A 20,630-nucleotide genomic window follows, 5' to 3' on the forward strand; every position below is an offset into this window, starting at 1 on the left:
GCCCATATGTCTAGTAATTAGCAAAAAATAAGTGACTAAAACCTAAGTAATTCTAAAAGACAAAAAACCAGGAGTGTTACTCAACATTTCCATAATAAATAAATCTGGTAGCTGCTAAATAAAATGCATAGAAGAGTTAAAACTTAGGCAAGTACAAAAATTACTAAGAAACCAGTGTAATTTGTTTTATGATTTTTCATAACTAACTAATACAGAAAAAAAATGCCCTGACAGCCTTGCATGACCTGTTAAATGATAAGAACAAGAAACAAGCTGAAAGTATTTGCACTTTTCCCAAATGTTATTTTCACCTCACTACTCAGTGATGCAAAGCTCACTCTGATTAGCATTATACACCAGTGCTAAAATGACAATTTTTGAAACCTATTTCCTTACTTTTTCTTAGCAATTCAAGTTTTGTATGCTATTGACACATCATTGAATAGCTGAAGATCTGAAATGTAGATTAAAAACATGTTTCAGGAATGATAATAACAGACATATGGCTCCTTTGTAAGGGTACTCAGCACAGGTACTACATTTAGCTGAGTTGTACCTCATATTGAGTATTTGGAGCAAAATGACTGCGCATCTTCCAGTGTTGTGCTTCTCTGATATGCTGGAGAGTGTGATTCTTACAGAATAATAATAATTTAACCTAATCACAAAACAAATAAGAATGTATATACAAATGCAAGACTTAGAGCAGGGCTAGGAAAGGTGATGGTTCTCTTCATCCAGACTCTTAGAAGACAAAGCAGACTGAGGAAAAGGATCTAGATTTGTTTCATGATACTAGGACAACTAAACTGCTAACATGACCCATCTATGCCAAAGACACACAGTTCCAGGAATCACATATAATGGAAACGATGGTATCATACAAGATAGAGCAGGAAATTATTTGCAACATTATTCAGAATTCCAGTTATCTGTGTTAAAGGGAGGTCAAGATTAAAAGAAATGGTACTCAGATGTCCAAGAGAACAGGGAATCTATCCCATGAGAAGTCAAATAAGCTACAATCTAGAAAAACAAAGTCTGACTAAGATTTTAAGAGGGCAAAACAACAGATATTTAAGGACGAATGCTATCATCAGAACTCCACGTTATAAACCATGAGAAAATAATCTTAAAACAGAAATTGAAATCTCATCTGAATATAACAACTAGAATAGCTTCCAAAAGGAATAGTACAGTTCAGAGTTTAATTTATGAAAAGATGGTTACACGCAATGACAAAAGAATCAATGATCCAAAAGGCTCACTCTAAAATGAAGGTTTATAAACCTGATAACACATTTGTAAGGTTTGGAGGTTTTTCTTCTTCCAATAAGGGAGAAATAAGTACAAAAAAGGCAATTACCTAGCTAGAAGACCTTGAAAGTCATATTTCAATTGCATTTTTATATTTTTTTGAGAATCCGTTCGACTGACTTTCACCAAACAATCCCCAGAATTTCTTTATTTTTCCTCTTTTGTGGCATTTTGCTGAACTTATGCATTACGTGCATCAAGACTTGTTGCTATTACTTCCAGGCAAATTGACACAACTTCCAGGTTACACCAAAACCTGTTTAAATAACTAGGGAGACAGAGAGAAAGAACAAGGGTCTTAAACTTCCTGGGAAGTACTTGAGGCACATTACAAAAGAGGCAAAGCTTAGCCATTACCTCCTCTTCTAATAGTGTTCTGGAGTGAACTCAATGATTTTGAATGAGTTAGCCATGACCTAATAAAAACAGGCCCTTCAGGGACTTGAACAGAGTTAAAGCACCTCCCTACCATATCAAAATAAGCACTTAACTTTCCAAACCAGGAGACTTCCGAGCATGCAAAAGGACCTCTACCTAGATGAGCTCCAACTTGGAATGCAGACTGATTTCAAGTGCCTCTGAGGTTAGGTGGTGCTTGAGAACAGGAGGAATTGGTAAGACTTCACTGGACTCTAAGTCATGGAAAATCTGCCCCCAGATAACACTATGACAACCTGCTGAAAAGCCATTAGCATGTGTAAAACCTCTACTTACCAACCATATACATTCTAAGAGGGGTGGGTTGCCCCTGGCTGGATGCCTTCTGCATCTGGACTGGACAGAAGAAATGTAATGAAAGTTTCATGGGTTGAAATAAGGACAGGGAGAGATCAGTCCCCAGTTACCATCATGGGCAAAACACACCCAACTTGGGAAAAAATTAATTTAACTTATTACCAATCAAATCAGAAAAGGATAAAGAGAAACAAAACCAAATCTTCAAGTAAACCACATTCCCCCCATCCCTCCCTTCTTCTTGGACTTTACTCCCAACTTTCTCTACCTCCACCCTTCCAGTGGTGCAGTGCAATGGGGAATGGGGGTTGTGGTCAGTTCATCGCACATTGTCCCTGCTCAGGTGGAGGACTCCTCACACTCTTCCCTTTTGCTCCAGCATGGGTTCCCATCCATGGGAGACAGCCCTCCACAAACTCTTCTAATGTGGGTCCTTCCCACAGGTGCAGTTCTTCAGGAACAGAGTGCTCCAGTGAGGGGCCCCTGCGAGGTCACAAGTCCTGATGGCAAACCTGCTCCAGTGTGGGCTTCTCATAGGGTCACAACCTTCTTTGAGCAACCATCTCCCACTCCATGGGCTACCATGGATCTCCATGGGTTGCAGGGGAACAGCCTGCTTCACCATGGTCCTCACCATGGGCTGCAGGAGAATCTTAGCTCTAGTGCCTGGAGCACCTCCTCCCCCTCCTCCTTCTCTCACCTTGGTGTCCGCACAGTTGTTTCTCTCACATATTCTCACTCCTCTCTCCAGCCACAATTGCTCCCCCGTGGTAACTTTCCCCCTTCTCAAATACATTACCCCAGAGGCACTACCACCTTCGCTGATTGGCCGGTTGTGGGTCCATCCTGGAGCCAGCTGGCATTGGCTCTGTTCGACAACGGGAAAGCTTCTAGAAGCTTCTCACAGAAGCCACCCTGGTAGGCCCCCGCTACCAACATCTTGCCATGCAAACCCAATACACAGAGTTACTGCATATTTTTTTTAATAGTGCTGCCACATTAGACCCGAAGAGACCTATGCATTTTATATTACAAAACTGGTATGGTGTACTATCCAATTTTTCTCTGTCTTTTCTCTCCTTTTCTCTAAAAAGACAAATGCAAGCTTCCTCTTCATTTGGGTGTGGCAAGAGCTACTGTAAGATAGCTAAGACTGAAAATTTTGAAGGATCATGGTATCTTCCAACCTTCTGTAGTTTTATTAACCAGATCTAATCACAACTCTAGACCTACATTTACTGAACTTCTGTCACTCAAAATACTTCCAATCACAGAAGACAGGAGAGTTCTTCACAAAAAAACCCAAAAAACCCCCGAGCACAGGAGCATACAAGCCATATAATAGTTCATAATAAAAACATTCAATTTTATGACCAGCCTTTGAGAAATGCTTAAAGGCTTAAAGAATCTGCACTGGAGGAGGACTCAGTGAGATGTTAAAGCATAAAAGCTCCAAAGCCCACAAATTTATGAAGAGTCTATGCAGAACTACTTTAACTCAGAAAAGCCAGGTGAGTCTCGACTCACCTAGCTTCCACTGTTTACGGTGTGGGTACATCTGAGCCTGTTGTGTAAACTCCCTCTAGAAGTCAATGGAAAGAAACAAGTACCTTATGGACATGATCCCATCCTGGCACTGGCATTTAAAGCTAGAGAAGACTGATGACAGCCACAGTAAACAGTGTACTGAAATCCATGTTGCATTTACTTACTTTTCTCAGGAACTAATGTTTGAACTCATCCAAAGTCTAAAGTATACTACATTTAAAAAATGCTTCAAAAAGATCACGAAATTCTAAAACAGTGGTATGAACAAAACTGGGTTCTCTGAAAATGGATGTTCAAAGGTTTTCAGTGTCAGAACTGGAAGATGTTCAACCAGTACTAAACAAAACACATTTCAAATAAATTAACATCAAGAAGATTCACAGTTTCCATCTCTGCAATTAGTTATACAGAGACAAAGAAATGGACTCTGCCATCGACTGCAACACATGCCTTCTACTTATCTTCATGCAACTGTTTTGTCTTTGCCTGGCTTAGACAACTCTTCCAAAGAGAAAGACTGGCAAACTGCACTATATATTCTACACTCAGATGAATCACACTCTGTCAAGTTTTCATGACTGTTTTGTTTTCTCTTTTTTTATTTACTCTATTCCTTTCCTCATCCCTTATCTTTATTACCTTTACTCTTTTGCCTATCATCAATTTTCTACAAGGTTCACAACTTAAGACATAATGGAAGGACAAAAATGTATTTGTCTGACAAAATAATTAAGTCTCTCAATCCCCTAAACTAACTTCTTCATCTCTTTTTATGATTTCTCCTTGATAAAAATTTACTATATTAAAGACCAATTTTGGGGTGAGGGATAGGGAGAAGAGTTTTGAAATAGGTTTCCTTTATATTTTATACAATTAAGTGAAAAGGGATTCCAGGAAATCTTTGAATGAAAGACTTAGTAATCCAAGTTTATATGTTTTCCCCATCTTCTTCTGAGTCTAATAAAAAGTTAAAGACATTTTTAAGGGTAATAATTACAGTAAAACCTTACTGATAATATGGTGCTGCATCATGGACAACATACAGATGGTTAAAGTTGGAACAGAGAATGATCAGAAATTTGCAAAGTTATCCCTACCATGCATATTAAACAGATAAGACTAATGCTGCCAACAAACTGGAAAAAAATTAGGGTGGTATTCAAAGCCCGACTGCAGAAACGTGAGTGCATCTAAGCATTGGTATCACATGTGAGCAAAGTATATAAGGTCCCATTATAATAAATGTTCTAGATGCTAGGAAGTCAGGGTAATGAAGTAAAAATAAGAAATATTCTTTAAGTAAAGACAAATGAAAATAAACTTTATCAGAAATGAAACACTGGCAATTTTTTGCTAGGGATTTTGGCTGTTGTTTTTTATTTTTAAATATAAGTATGCCTGGTCTGCCTCTCCCCTTTTCCTCTCACTCCCATTCCACCCCCATTAATCCTAGGTCTCTTTCAGGCACACAAACTATTTAGTCTTGAGTCCTTTTCTAAGAGTTGAACTAAGGTAACATATCAGAAACAGATTAAAGTGGGAAATGGATATATAAACTTAAACAATACCATATTAAAGCAGAGATGGCATTATATTTATTTTGAAAAAGTTACAAAATTGAAAAATTATAAAAAAAGCATGAAACTTTGCAAAATTCAGTTAATATACTTGAAGAAGTTAATATACTTGCCTGGCTAAAATATTCAATTACAAAAAACTGCCTGTAAATCTTAAGGCTTTTTCACAAAAGTATTCTCCCTATTTTATAGGATGGTTAAACCAAAACATGTTAAAGGTGGGGAAAAAACTCCAGTAACAAACAATCCAAAAGAAAAGACCCCTGTAAATGCTTTTAGGTTTATCACAAAGGACACTTCTGCATTCTGAAAGATCTATTCACAGTCTTCATTTTAGTAAAATAGTATTTGGAAGCAGTTTCTAAAACTGGATGTAACATTCATTTACACGTATCTGCCAAGTTTTTAAATCCTTTAGAAGCTAAACTAAAACATGTTGAAAATGACTCACTGTGGTACCAGAATATGTACTGTAGGAAATAAGAACTCATTTACAAGTGGGAGAAATATACTCACACTTCATCTGTGGGAATTCACTAGACTTCCCTTCCAGTAAACATTATATTTTTAAATAATCACGGAAAATACGTTCTTTTAACTGCAGTTTATGAAAAGATTCAGACAGTTGGCATAAGAAAAGAGACTTACAAAGATAAATGCAAGAATTGTCTTTAAAAATAATTAATAATCCTGCCAAAAGATATCAATTTAGCAATAAAAAAATATTCCAATCTTTTTTACTTACTCTAATGGCTAAACTAAAACTGTTTAATACAGTTGTTCTGTACAAACAGATAACCACTTCAGATAAAGGACAAAAGGAAGATTTGGGGGAAGGGGTTGGGGGAAAACCCTGGCAGGCAAATAAATTACCATAAGGTAGCTCTTTTCTAACTTGAGCATGTCAGCTAGTTTCTATTCATCTGTACACTTTAATAATACAAATACCTTGCAGCGAACGCACTACTTTAAAAAGTTTTTTCTTTCTTTGAAAAAAAGAATTCATCTGGCACCAAGAAAATAAACCTCAAATGTACCCCATTTACCAATACATATAGAATACTTTGGAGAAAACTCAGAACTCTGACACAGAAAATTAGACGCAGATTTCACACCTTGTAACTAGGAACAGAATCCTAAAGGACAAATCTAAAACCAAAAAACCCAGCCTCACTAGCTTCTATAAAGTATACTGTCTGCAAAAACAAAAATATCCTAGAGGAACATGCAACAGACAAAAAAGATACAATATTTCCTCACGTGGTTTTAGGTCTAAAAATCTTAGAATTAAGGTATCAATAAAGGTCCCATTTCAGCTGATGCTGGGCATTTCACACGCTGGGCATGGGATTTACATCAGTCACACTTTGCTCATCTTTTACTATTCAGAGAAACACTCTATACTGAGTATACTTGGAGATTCAGGAGTCAGTTAATTACCTGAAGTGAGTGACATATGAAGACAAGAGAAGGACTAGGGTTTCTAATTACCCTCATTTACTTACAGTACCATTTTGCACAAATAAAACCTTCTCCCCTTTGGGTTTTGAACGGGACAAATTCTTCCACTTTCTATAATCCACAAGTAATTCTAGTGACCCAAGCAATGTATCCAAGGTAAAATGGGAAGATGCAACTTTTTGAAGCATCTTGCAACTTATAATCTAGATTCTATTTCTGGAATGGAAGAGGTTAAGATCTCAGAAAAATCAGAGCAAACATCATGCAAAATTTCAGAAGGGATGAATCAGTGCACTTCTATATCTGTCTATCCATGGCAACAAATACTTTCCATGAAACAATTAGAATATCTATGAAAACAATTCCAGATGACAGGTTCGACATCAAAGCTTAAACTACATTATATGCATGCATACACATGCAGTAGTATTTATATTAAAATGTTAGCCAAAAGCTGCAGCATTTTAACAATATATCCAATACTTAAATTTTAGAAAAGATACACATATAGGGTTGTAAGTGCAAGTATGTATATTTACACTTTACATGTATATTATGAAATCTAACGTTTTATGGAAAGTCTAAATGCCTGATGGGTATATGCATTTTAGGTAGTACCCAAGCTTCATCTCAAAGGAACCTATTTCTAGTACACTTATTTCTATAACTACACTGCCACTTGACAGAAAAAGTTTACTTCCCTTTAAGAGAAAGTTTCTCAAGCTTGTTTATTCCATGAGTGAGAAGCTGGCATAAACTATGGTAATTCTTTTGCTTCTGGAACACTTCAAAGGGGCACACACCCCCCATCTCTACACTGTCCATGCTTCATGAGTCTGTAGGGTGGTCCGTGCAACATTATCTCCAGTTTGTCAACATTTGTTTCTTTTCAAGTACGAAAACCTGCTATTAAACAGGGCTCATAAGAAAGGGCTGGGGCAGTAGTAGGTGCATATGAGCAGCATCTTTATGAATTCTATGTAGTGGTAAGAACTGCAGAAGCCCTTTATCACTTGTAGTAAAGCCCCTCGATTTATTCTTTCATATGGATCCCTCCATTCCATCTTGGTTGCGTTTTATTCAGTCCTCAAGTTCTGTGTCCTTACTGCTTCTCACCACACTCCTCCCACAGAATTAGAAATCCTCTCACTAATGACCACCAGCGACCATCAGGAGCAGGTCAGCAGATCTGCTTTCACTGTGCTCACCTCAGCAGCCCATCCAGAACAAATGTTCCCGTCTCACTTTGGTCTTGCTAAAGTTCTAAGTCGCCTTTTTTTTTTTTTTTTTATTTAATCTAAATCCTGTTCCCCCTCACTGGGCTAAATAGCTCAAAGTGGTACCACCCTCTTGGCATCCTCACGATTCAAATGTCATGTCACATCTAAGTGTCACTATGGTTAAATAATGTTTGGCAAAAATGTTGCTGACATGTCACATTGCCACCCTTCAGCTACCCAGGATCAAGGTACTCCTTGGCAAACTTTTGAACTCTGGTTAACTGTGCATTGAACATTAATTGCATGTTCATTTTGCTGGTTTCACAGAATATGCTTACAGAGTTACCCACATAGTCATATAAGTAGGCACAATTGTGCCTTTAGATCATTTAGCCAGGAACACAAACAGTTGTAAAAATTATCTAAATAGCTTTGCTCTGAGTAAACTGAAGGACATGGCCTTCCCACTATCAATATGTGATGCAATACTTCAGTGTTGAAGACATACAGTTTCAAAATAAATTTACTGGTTTCCCTGTATGTAAACAACTTTCTGAGTCAACCTTGACACAAGTCTGGGATACATTCTTGAAGCAATCTTATCTAGAAACAAGACCATATAAAAGGGTAGTCAGCCTTCCAAGCCCGGTCTTTCCATTCTCTCCTCATCAAGGCAGTGGCCACGCAACAAGCCAATCTCATGAAGAGAGAAAGCAACAAACAGGCTGCAAGAACTTGCATGGTTGTTCCACCAGTTGTGAACACTGGTTTCACCAGTTGCAAGCACTACATGTAAATATCATACATACCTCTCTTTCAGGAAGTCCTTGATGTGATTAATTAGGCATATTGAATGCTGGATGGAGTAATGTACAAGGCAAACAGCTCCTTGTGGCTTATGGCCTCCTTGGCTTGCTGATGTACACTTTTGGGAGCGTGTGCATGAATACCACGATGGTCCTTCATCTACTCACAGTCTTTCACCCATTTACAAATGGACTAGCTATCCTTCATTCCAGAACTATATACCACCAATTTCCTTATTTGTAAGAGTTACTCACAGGAACAGGTATCCCCACCATGGAAATAAGGACCAGCCTAACTGCTCTCAGTTACACCTAACATTCAGTTACACCTAACATTTTCTCACCACTTCCAATATAATTCTGCAGAAGACAAGCTCTGGCCAAAACTCAGTCCCAAGCTCTTACTCATAAATATTAAGTCTTCATGACAAACATTGCAGAGTTTCCCATGAGTTTCCCATGAGGTTCATAACGTAAGATCACAAAACTCTTAACTGCCTTCTCAAACCACACAAGCACCTATTCGGACACTGTTCTTCAGAGTTCAATATCCAGATATGAGAATAGAATCACATCCTTTTCCAGAGAATAATAAGAATGTAACCACAGCCTCTGAATGTAATTACAGAAGATAATTATTGTTAAAACTTCTATGGTTTTATTAGGTTGAAATACAGTATTACATAAATAGCCATCATTTGAATATTAAATTTTTGTACAGACATACAGAAAATACAGTATCTCTGGCTTTGTAGAATTTAGCTTCAGATTAGGAATTATAATACACAATTTTGGTAAATTCATGCAACTAACAATCCCTGTATGTATTTACGGTCATGTTGTTATTTGTGACATGTTTTTCTTTTGTATTCTAAAAAACATATACTTGGGATTTTCCTAAAACAGATTCTTTTCTCATTTGTAATTGAAATGTTAGTGCTTTGGGGTACTTAATGCACAAATTTAATCTTTCAAGCTCAAATGATTAGAAACACTCCAGAAATAAATACTATTTGCATAGATAAACTGACATAACACCAAATAAAATCACATTACCAACTTCTTCAGATAAATGCTTTCATTTATATCTTGTCATTACATCCATGTAATGTCACCTTTTCAAAGGGACACTAAGCATATGCAGTTAAAAGGTTGAGAAATTCCTGTGTTCCATAGCTTCTATTCTGTTCTACACAGAATAGGTGTAGTGTATAAGATGAAAGGCCCATGTAGCCTGATAAACCTGTCTCCCAATTGTAGCCAAAAGTGTATGTTTTGAGAAAAGCAAGAAAACTTCTGCATAGATTGTATTTCTCCCTAATCCTCTGACGCTATGTTAAACTATTTCTAGCTAAAGTGTTTCTTGAATTGGATGTGTTTTCTATTTGTAAAGCGATTCTCAGATTTATCTCTGAGTTCTTCCTGTCTCCTTTTGAACCCATGTAAACTTTTAGCATCTGAAACATGATTTGGTAATGAGTTCCAAAGGATCCCTACTCATTCACCCTGGCAGTGCTGACCATTAACGAGAAGCTGTGTGCAGTGAGTCACAAAAACAGGTGTGTACATGAGGAATACTAGCAATCACAGCAAAATCATGGACTGCAGTGGAAGTTTCAACCTTATAATTCAAGAACTTTACGAAGTCTAAGCAGTAGCACCCTTATATCACAGAATGCCTCTTTGAAGGTATTTATAACTGCTTTCAAATTTGTTCTCAACTGATATATTTTCAATCTTTCCAGGTTAGTAAAAAAACTTAAGGACATAAAAGACCAAATAGTTTCTTAGGTACTCAGCATAATAGCCATCACAGAATTTTAGTATTTTGTTTCTACTAATCATAGTATTTTAAGATTAAGACCTTTTGGCTAGTGGGAAATCAACAGCTAAAATGAGAATGTCAAGGCTTAAGGAAAATCTTTATGATATGAGGATATGTTCATATTACAACCTTTCCAAAGCATACCTCAGAGGCTAATAATATTTCATGAGAATTATTGCTTAGGAGCTGGGACAAGAGCTACTGAAATAAAAAGATTTTTAGAGCTATAAATATAATCACTGAACATTCCTTGCACAGCAAGAGAATAAACTTCAAAGCCTGTGTTCCAGATGTACTGAAGTTCAGGAAGGCCAGACATTAGACTAACTTAGCATTCCTATGAGTCTTCATGTTGATAATTCTACAACATCAAGACAGTTACAGTTATGAGGTGACCGGTTACAGGACTCAAAGCCTCCATTCTGGAAGAACACTATCTTAGCTAAGAATGTAAAATTTTGAGATCCTGATTAGGAATCTAACAACCAAAGACAACTAGGCATGCCCTAGAGAGTGTGCAGTCTTCCTAATAGCTTTATTCATCTGTTTAATCAATTCAGTTAATTAGGTTTTCTCCTTCTGTTTATTAAAATGCAGTTTAGAATTATCCAGTAAGATGTAAAGTTCAAATAAACATATCCTTAGAAGAAAAGGAAAAGAGTAGAAGCCTCTCTGGTCATTTCAGCAGAAACATAAAATGCATAGACTTGTTTTGTTATGGATTTCAGTGCTGCTTCTACAGCTTGGAAAGAAACTAGACCCAGTCACCTGGGAAATGGACTTTTTCATTGCTTCTCCATCATATTATCACTCCTGGTCCTTTCACTGGTTTCTTTGCATTGATTCTGAATTTTTGAGAGGATGTCTTTCAGTAATTTCCATGACATTCATAGAATTTTATTCTTTTAGCTGTACCTCATACTTTACTTTTTTATCAAGAGAACAAGATGAAGGTAGTTTTACAGGAAATGTGCAGTAGTTACTTTGGCTAGGGCTGAAATCTAGACAAAGTCTAAGAATAACAGTGAAGGGCTTGGTTTTATTCTAATAGGAATTCTAAGTGTTATAAAATTACACATACACATAATATTATAGAAATCATAAATGAATACAGCACCAGCAAATTATTACCAAAAAAGCATTTTAGAATACATTAAAGATGTTAATTGAAACTGAAGATTTTCAAGACCTACATAGCTCTGGAATTCAAGGGATTACAAACCAATTCATATACAAATGTAGCAGCCATGTCCAGGGAGTAAAAGACTATGGCAGTAGTTTTTAATATAAAGTGATGGCAGCTTTGCCAAAGAAATATTTTGGTCAGCAGTTTTCAGTATGGATCTCTTTTTAATTCGTTATTGAAATCTTCATTGTATATAAATATTCTTGAAGAGATAATAAGCCCTTATTTAAATATTACCAAGAACTCCAGCACTTAAATACATTGACTTAATAATTGTAATATTAGAATCCTGTCACTGCAGTCAGCAACATTCAGGTTATAAAAATATGTTAACAGAAGGGGAAAATAATTAATTTTAATGTTTCTATTAACAATGAATGTTTAATGTAATAAATGAAAAACTAATAATGAGATTCCCGCATGCTCTGCAGATATTCTAAATGCAAAGCAGAACAATTATTTATTCAGTAAATCTATCTAATTATTTTCTCACCTAACATAGTCCTCTAGACTTGTGTGCAATTAATAAGAAGATAAAGAGATCTTAATTTCATCTAATTTAAAAACCTGTTTGATAAACAGGATTAATCCCATCTCTCCATGACCTACAAAGTTTAAGACAGATGACTAAAATCAGATAACATTCAGCTCCAAGTGAATTTAAAAAAATGTACCAAAATTATGAAGAACAAAGAAAATAGGGATAAAAAGAGATTCAAATTATAATGATTATGGAGAGACTAAAATTAAGTCTCCAAAATGTATACGCATCTTGTAGCTGACTGGAAGGAAAAGTATTAAATCAGTAAATACAAATACGCAGAGAACTTTTTGCGTACTTCTCTTAACCTGTGTAGCATAGACAAAGGCTACAAATGTAAATGACCTTTATTCTATTTTGCTTTTTATTTGAGAAAAGCATTTCTAAATAGAAACACTAGAAATACTCCTAAAGGTATTTTTACCTGCAGCAGATCATCCACTACAAATCTCATAATTTTAAATAGCTATGTACACCAATCCAGAAATGTTTAAATAATAATAATCCAAAATACTTTGAAATCATTATAGAACAAACCTAAGGGTCTAAACCATTTTTGTAGTCATCATCTTAACTTAACAGAACTCCAAAAACATTGTATAAAAACGTCCTTTCATCATCTGTGCACATTCAAATAAGAAAAAAAGTACGTACTTAAAAATATCCTATTACCTCATGGACAGAGATAGGAATTTAAACCTCCCATTAGCTTTTACCAAGACCAAGGGTTTTTTTATGAATAGGGTCCACTGCAAAGTTGAAGGAATAGCATTGCCACAACACAGTTTTCTTGAAGTCTTCTTCTGTTTACTGCATACCTATTTTGTTTCTCTTCATTACTTTACACTTCTCACTTTATCATCACAAAGACAGGAAAAGAAAAATCACCTTGAGTACATCACATGAGTGGCAATCAGCTATAACAGAGCACAGATTTTTTTGTCACTAAGAAAAATAAGATTTTGTAAAATCACACTAACTATGAATTTCCCTTGTGTTCCCAGTAATTCTAAAATTTTCAAACCAGTTCCCACTGATAGAGCTGAGTCCTGGAAAAAGACATTTTACTCCTTTAAAGGAAGTTTAAGGAAGTCAACAACCAAAGACAAGAGATGGTTCTTGTAGATGTCCTCTGAGGTGAAGTGCTCTACTGTGAGTTCACCCCATTTTTGACCTTAGACTCCACTTTGATCAAAGGAACCATTTCAGTTTGATGCTGCACCTTTCACAAAACTAGAAAATTTAAACATCAGGAAAAAACCTGATATAAAACCACGATGCATTCATTCAACTACTTGTTGTTTCTGTTGGTGGTGTTTTGGCGTTTTTGGCAAGGAGAAGTAACAGATTAACAGTCAATAGTTTCAAAATAACACTCCAGGAATATTCAAGAGAAGGAAAAGCTGGAACATATTTAGCATCTACACTTAACTATGTCATAGATGATGGAGCTATTACAGAATTGCTCTCCTTGTTCAACCCCCAGACACTTTAAATCACAGTAAACCAGTTTTAAAATTAGAAAAAAGTCCACCAATAGTTTAAAACAAAGTGAAAATGTTTCCATTTGGTCCTAGTTTTTTAGAACATGCGTGACATTGACAACAGTTTAATCTAAAATATCAAATAATTTTTTTTCATTGTCATGGGTAAATGAAACATGGATTCTCACACAGAATTTACAGCTGTATAATAGCAAAGTGAGCCACAAAACTTACATCCTGATATCACCGTGATCTACTTTGAGGTTGAAACAGCAGATCCTTTCTCAGTGTAAATCTTTCATGAATATTATCACTTTGGTATTTTCTTGGCATTTGTAAAGAGCTGTTCACAAAAAGCTATCACAAACATCAGTAAGAAAAATGAAAATAACTGCACTTGACTAGAAAATTGGGTATTAGTTACACTTCTGATCACAAGATTTGCCAGGGGCTTTATTTAACAACCATTCAGGCCAGTCAACATTCCACATATTTCTGAAGCTTTCAAACATGTTTGTTTATATAGATTATGATACCAGTGGTAACTACGATGAGTCATCTTGTTTTCACTAATGTAGAACAAGCTGTTATAATCACTTAAATACAGAACTGGACAATACAGGTACTCCTTTTTAATCTTAGGGGTTTCTGTTGATATCACAAAATTTCTTTGCTCCACAGAACTGTCACATGTCAGTTCACAGTGAATTCAGAATCTGGGGTCTTAAATTAAGGTATTTATACCATCTCAACGTGCCAGTTAGTTACTTTGTAGATCATTTAGGTAGTTGATTTGGAATGTGGAGAAAGTCCCAGTCTTAACATCTGTAGTGTGGTTAGAAGTGAGGTAGCTTTAAGGAGAGACACCTACATTTTAAAGAAGCATACTATGGGTTTTCCATTTTCCCAAGCAGAAAAACATGCTCTTCTGAGCAACAATCTACTTCTTAGAACTCCAAAACCCCATATTAATCAACTTTTGAATTTATTTAAGATGAGGAAAGGAGATTTTTACTTAATTGGAGGGTTTATCACTGGAAAAAGCTACAGGAGCCCAGAAGCATAAGAGTATCGAAAAAGGTTCTTATGTTTCTGATTGCAGGGAAACTTCCCTCCTCAAAATCAAGCAATGATACGAAAAAATACAATATATTATACAAGTGGAAATACAGCAGAAAAGTATTTTGTCCATGGTTCTTAAGTTTGAAAATAAATATAGAATTGAAAGCTGGTATTTTCATTAAATAGAAGTGCATACTCAAATTATCACACACCAGACCTATTTTCCAGAAGAGTTTCCAGTTATATATGAACTCCCCACATGTCTTAGTAAATCTTACCACAGTGAAAGGTAGGAGTCTCATCAGAAAGAAATGCAGGTTGACTCACATTAGCATTTTATTTTGACTCTGGTAGTTTGGAACCGAGTTTCCTGGTTGTCCTCACTTAACTGGCTTTGATTTCCACATTTGTATTGTGGAGCCATCATCTCAGAGTTTGCAAACTAAATTCCTTTTTGAGAATCCAAGAACACCCACAATGCACTCTAACCACTAACAGGCATTCCACACCCTTGGGCCCATTCAGCCTGAACTAGAATTAATCTGAAGTCAAATCCCTGAAACCCAATGTGGATATAAAGTCTTCTGACCCCTTCTGCTTACTCTAGACCTACTTCTGTTGTTTCACTAGTTAGTAATGACATTTTTTCAGTCCTTAGGCAATGCTATTTCTTCAGTAGTATCACCAGAGCAATTTAGGAGTTATACATAAAAGTTAAAAGCTTTAATAAATTCATGCCTATGCTTAAGTTAATGACATTTTTAAAAGTATTTAGAGAAAAAAAGGTTAATTTAGTGCTTTCTTCAACAACTTCACAGTTGGTTAATAAACCAATCTCTTCATATTAGAAAAAAACGTATTTAGGTTAAACAATGAATTAAATCCAATATTAAGGACACATGACAAACTTAGCCTGAACAACTTTGATTACTGTCCATAGTTTTCCATTTCCTCATAACTTACCACAGCTAATACACTAAATTTACAAAAAGCAAGGAAAAAGTGTTGAAGAACAGGAAAGTAAGACTGATTGTAAACACTGCAGAAAATCAACTCCAGTTTCTTTCTCCATATGAATAGACTTGTACGTTTTTAAAGACAACATATTTTATACATGGAACATGAAAGGGACAGTAGTAAAAAAAGAAGCACGTAGCAAGCTTAATTGTTCATAGCTACTGCTCTCTATCCACACTTTATAAAAACTATTACTTGAAGTCATCATATAAAATGATTTTCTACTTTCAACTAAAGCAAAAGAAACCACAACAGAACAGGTTCACACTTTGACCACTGCTACTGCACAGTATGAAATCCACATTTTTGCTATGAGATGAATAATTATGTTTGCTTGTCTTTACAGGAGTGTAGGAGAAGAATCAAACTTTCATATTATTGCTGCACTGGTAATGGGAAAATCTTACTACAAGAATTAAGCCTGTAACATAAATTAAACAAAATGTAATTAAATTTGTTCATTATAAGCAGAAAGCCAGTACTTCCTCCTATCTAAAACTCCTAGATATAAACATAGTTACACCTTTAGATTTATTATATGCATTTTAAAGACACTTACTGTTCCAAGAGTTGATTGTACTTTCTTAAAGCATCCTTCTCAGCAATAACTGCTCTTTCTTTTTCAGCAACAGCATTATCTCTTGCTTCTCTCAAATTTCTGAAGGAAACAAGTTATTCTGTTAAGAACCATTTACGAAAAAGACTGTTTTGCTTAATTAATTCCTACTGCTTGATCTGAATTTCAATACTACCACCTTCAACTCTCACAGAATAGTAGAAGGGTCTGTCTATCTATATGCCTATTTTTTACAGAGGCTTTACTTGAGGTTACTTTCATATATACCACCAAAGCTTCCAGCTCTGAAATTCTAAAAACCAATGATCAAATTACCTATTTATACATAGAAACATATAAACCAAATTATTCTAGAATACTAGAACTATAGAATATTTTTTTTTCAGGAATTAAATAAATTGCAATAATTTTGCTTGGTACTTCACTAATAACTACAGGAATGCTGTCCACCTAACTGAGATGATTCACAACTTTTATGACAGAGCAAGAAAAGATTAGCTGGGCATAGAAATCCTACTTCCACTTACAACTAATTGTCTAGTTACTCTGATATACAGGTTATTGTGTATCATTGATGTCTCCTGGGTTCTAACAAATATTTTATTACAATCAATTGATATTTTTTCTTCTTTTTTTTAAACCAAGGATCAGTCAAGAAGTGCAAGCCACCTCTATTATTCCACTGACGTGAATGAGAATAGCATGATATGAAGAATAATACTGATAGTATTTATGTTAAAACATGTTACAGTTATTAATAGTCTATTATGCTACAAGCAGACTACAGGTTAACACTGCAATAAACTGTATCTATTGCTTAGATAGTGTTTATAAGCTCTATGTCCAGTATTTAGTGCAACACAGCACCAGCCAATTTTCAGAGCTGAGTGGTTGCTGAGGACCAGACACCTACGTTATGACTGGTTTTGAGGATTTTACTTTACTCCTGGTTTGCTTCTGTGACCTGAACATTCACTAGCATTTGGAATATACTACATGATCTTAAAGATTCCTTTCAATTTCGTTTCATCTGAAAGAAATCCTGTTCATGTGCTACAAATGTGAGCACATTCAAGCACAAACTGCAAGGCAAGCAAAACCCCTGGCTAACCACAATGACTAGGGGGTTTCACTTTAACACCACGTTCTTCATCTGAACTAAACTCCTAACGTATATGCAACAAAGATCTTCCCACAGAAGTTGTTTCTCTCCCCATTCCCCAAAGCAACCTTCTTAAAGCAAAGTGAAGTTATAGGCTCAGGCAAGATTTGAAGAAAATAGAAAAGCCAAGATATAAAGGAAAACAAAGTTATTAAGCCCATGTAAATGTTATCCTAGGTCATTATAGCCACACTAAAGGTATATAATTTCTGTTTTGAAGACTATTTTCTAGACTGGCACTTTTCTGAATTCAAAGTAATTCATACAAACAGGAAATAGTTACTTAGAAAAATCAGAATTAGGATTATGTAGCAGTTAACTGGTTATGAGAGGAAAATGAAAATTTTCTTTAAAAATAGAGTTACTGGGCTACAGAATTCAGTGCAGAAATTCAGGGACTGACCTTGAGATTAGATTCTTTAAAACTGACTCTTACCAAAATATGGGAACATGACAATAAATTTTGTTAACAGCATAAAGATCAAGCATATTATATCTCATAGTAGGTGTCAAGTGTTGTATCCTTAAGGCTAGAGTAACAGGAGTGGGATAAAGATCAAGTGATAGGAGATAAACAGAGACTCATTTAGAGAATAAACTATTTTGCTTAGCTGAACAGCTAATCAATTGAAAATGCAATAGGAGGAAAAATAAGGACACAAGTGAGGTACTATTCAACCAACAAGATGACAACTACAGATGTGATGTAACTTCTGTTGTAATATTTTCTAGAGAGCCAAGAGGCACATTAACAATGCTGCCAGTTTTCGGATTCTGTGATTGTGTGATTGTGGTTTCAGAAGAGGTGAAGTGCCTGTCTGATGGCTGCACAAAGAGGCTGTATGGACTGTCAGGTATCTACCCAGCCTATCATACAAGTGAAAGTACCCTTTTAAAATGGGACAGAAATACTACCTAGAGATTCAAGAATGGGTATGGGGGGAACAAAAAGGTGGGATGACAACAGGGAAGACAGAAGCTCAAGGGCTTCTGTGTTAGCTTTTTAAACAAACCTCTTGGCAACTGCCATTTATTGCACTTCGGTTCATATCCCTAAACTATTCTAGAATGCACAAACTGGATTCCAGTCAGATTGAACCAAGTCAGAAAACGTGCTCAAGGAGAGCACCTCACATGCTCAAAATGACTAAATTGTGTTTATCTGTGGGAACAGACTCCAGCTAATCCAATGCCAAACCCGATGCAGACATTCACATGCCCTGTGAATTCACTCATGCTTGCTATTGCAAACATAGCCAGTGCCTACAACCAAACAAGTGAAACTGATGCCAAATAAATTAGGAATGATAGAATCACCTTTTTATTGGTGCCCCCCCTTCCATTTTAGTTTCTTGAAGACTCATCCAAGTGTAAAATAAGCACCAATAAATTCAAGGGAAGTATCAGACTCATCAGGCTTGGCAAAGTGGTAAAGAATAAAAGCAACTGAATATTAGATTAGCTTAGATGTAATACCATTCTATTCTTTGAGCTTGAGGATGAAACCAGCATCTTTATTTTCAGTCACAATCAGCGTCTCAGCACATCATATAAATTCACTGCCAATTGCCTTGCTAGCAATTTGGGTTTCCCTTTATCTTGCCATTGAGGCAGATTGTCTTATGGTGGATTTCTTTTGTATTTTATAGAAAGAGCATATGATAAAAAGCCTTTTTGTTTCTGTAAAACATGAAGGCAAATCTAAAGGATTTGCAGTTCTGAAGTAATTGTTTCAAAATGAGGAACAAAACTGTAAATCAGTTCCAGATAGAAATGAAACATCTTTCAGTAGCTTTCTCAATGATATACAGACCCTTGTCAAATCTCCACAAACAGTGCATGTTTAAATTTCTACTTCGTAATTCAAAAGAGATTGGCATACAGGAAGTAGAGTAGATGTGTATGTATGTGTATATATTTTACTTACACTTGAAAAACTACACCATGATGTAACTTTTTTTTAATTAGAACATTTCAGTTGACTGAAGACAGACAGCAGAAGTCATGTTCTTTTTTTCCACTCTTCCTAGCAGTAACAAAACTACCTATTAGAGGACCAGATGCTTATGCCATAAATATCTTTTTACTACCATCAATTCCTTCTCCACATGACACTTTCAGGACATGTACAATGAAGTTATAATTAATTATTAAACAATCCTCCCATTTTAAAGGAATAAAACAGTCAAAACACAAGCTAAAAAAGAAATCCAGTGCCAAGGTCCAAATCCCTAGATCCCTAAAGTATTACATGTAATTGTGGTATTCAACCAGTTGACACACTCATAAAATTCAATATGCAGGTCTTTGCAGGACTAGAATTTTCTTCAAAAGAGAATTTTATAGTAATTGACATGAAATCCACGTTTTTTTTTTGAATCATCATGCTGTAAACAATCTCAATTAGATTTATTTTATAAAGGCATAAGTCTTATTGGTTTCCCTCAGTTTTTTTCTGCCTTATTTCCTGCATCAACACCACCTCTTCCGGATTCTTGGCACAGCTTCAAGACTGCCCATATAAGCATGACAGGTAAACTAATGCATTCTGTATTAATTAACTAACATTATGTATCTGAACAAACTTCAAACCACCAATGTTTATCTAGAGCATGAATTTTAATAATCCTTTTCAACTGATAATTTTGGATGACCATCACTTGATAATAATATAACACCATGTATTTACTTTATAAGTATAAATTCATTTCAGTGTTTAAAAGATTCTCATCAGTTTTACAAATGACCTTAAGTTGTTAGATTTTGAACACCTCTCAGAGAGCCAGTCAATTAGGATTATAACTAAGCACAAAACAGTGCTTGGTCATTTCTGCTCTGATTAGGTTATTGCCTACATCTTATTTACCTGTTTTCACGTTCATACATCTCTTTTGAAGTGCTTCTTAGTTGCTCAATTTCTTGGTTTGTTTTCAACCTTATTTGCTCCAACTCTTCATGCAGTCTCTTTTCATATTCTGTTTTATAGTGATCTCTGTAAATAAACAAATACATTGCATTGGTCAAAATATCAAAACCTCAGGTACAGTTCTACAACTAGGGCAGAGGGCTTCTTGATTTTACATTTTATTTCAATCCTTACTCATTTACCTCT

General features: G+C 35.6%; 1 protein-coding gene across 4 annotated transcripts in view; it reads right to left on the minus strand.

Annotated features, from left to right (window-relative positions):
* Positions 1-20,630, minus strand: part of PIBF1 (progesterone immunomodulatory binding factor 1) — a 114,977-nt gene that overhangs the window by 64,465 nt on the left and 29,882 nt on the right. For all 4 annotated transcript variants that reach the window (XM_051780451.1, XM_051780450.1, XM_051780452.1 and 1 more), the window contains 2 exons: positions 20,385-20,510; positions 16,339-16,437 (listed from right to left, as the gene is read on the minus strand). In XM_051780451.1, the coding sequence (XP_051636411.1) occupies positions 16,339-16,437; positions 20,385-20,510 (225 nt within the window). The remainder of the gene's footprint in view (positions 1-16,338; positions 16,438-20,384; positions 20,511-20,630) is intronic.

Source organism: Manacus candei, unplaced genomic scaffold (genome assembly GCF_025592945.1).
Source record: "Manacus candei isolate 608988 ecotype Guabito, Panama unplaced genomic scaffold, ASM2559294v1 h1tg000014l, whole genome shotgun sequence".
NCBI classification, from domain to species: domain Eukaryota; kingdom Metazoa; phylum Chordata; class Aves; order Passeriformes; family Pipridae; genus Manacus; species Manacus candei.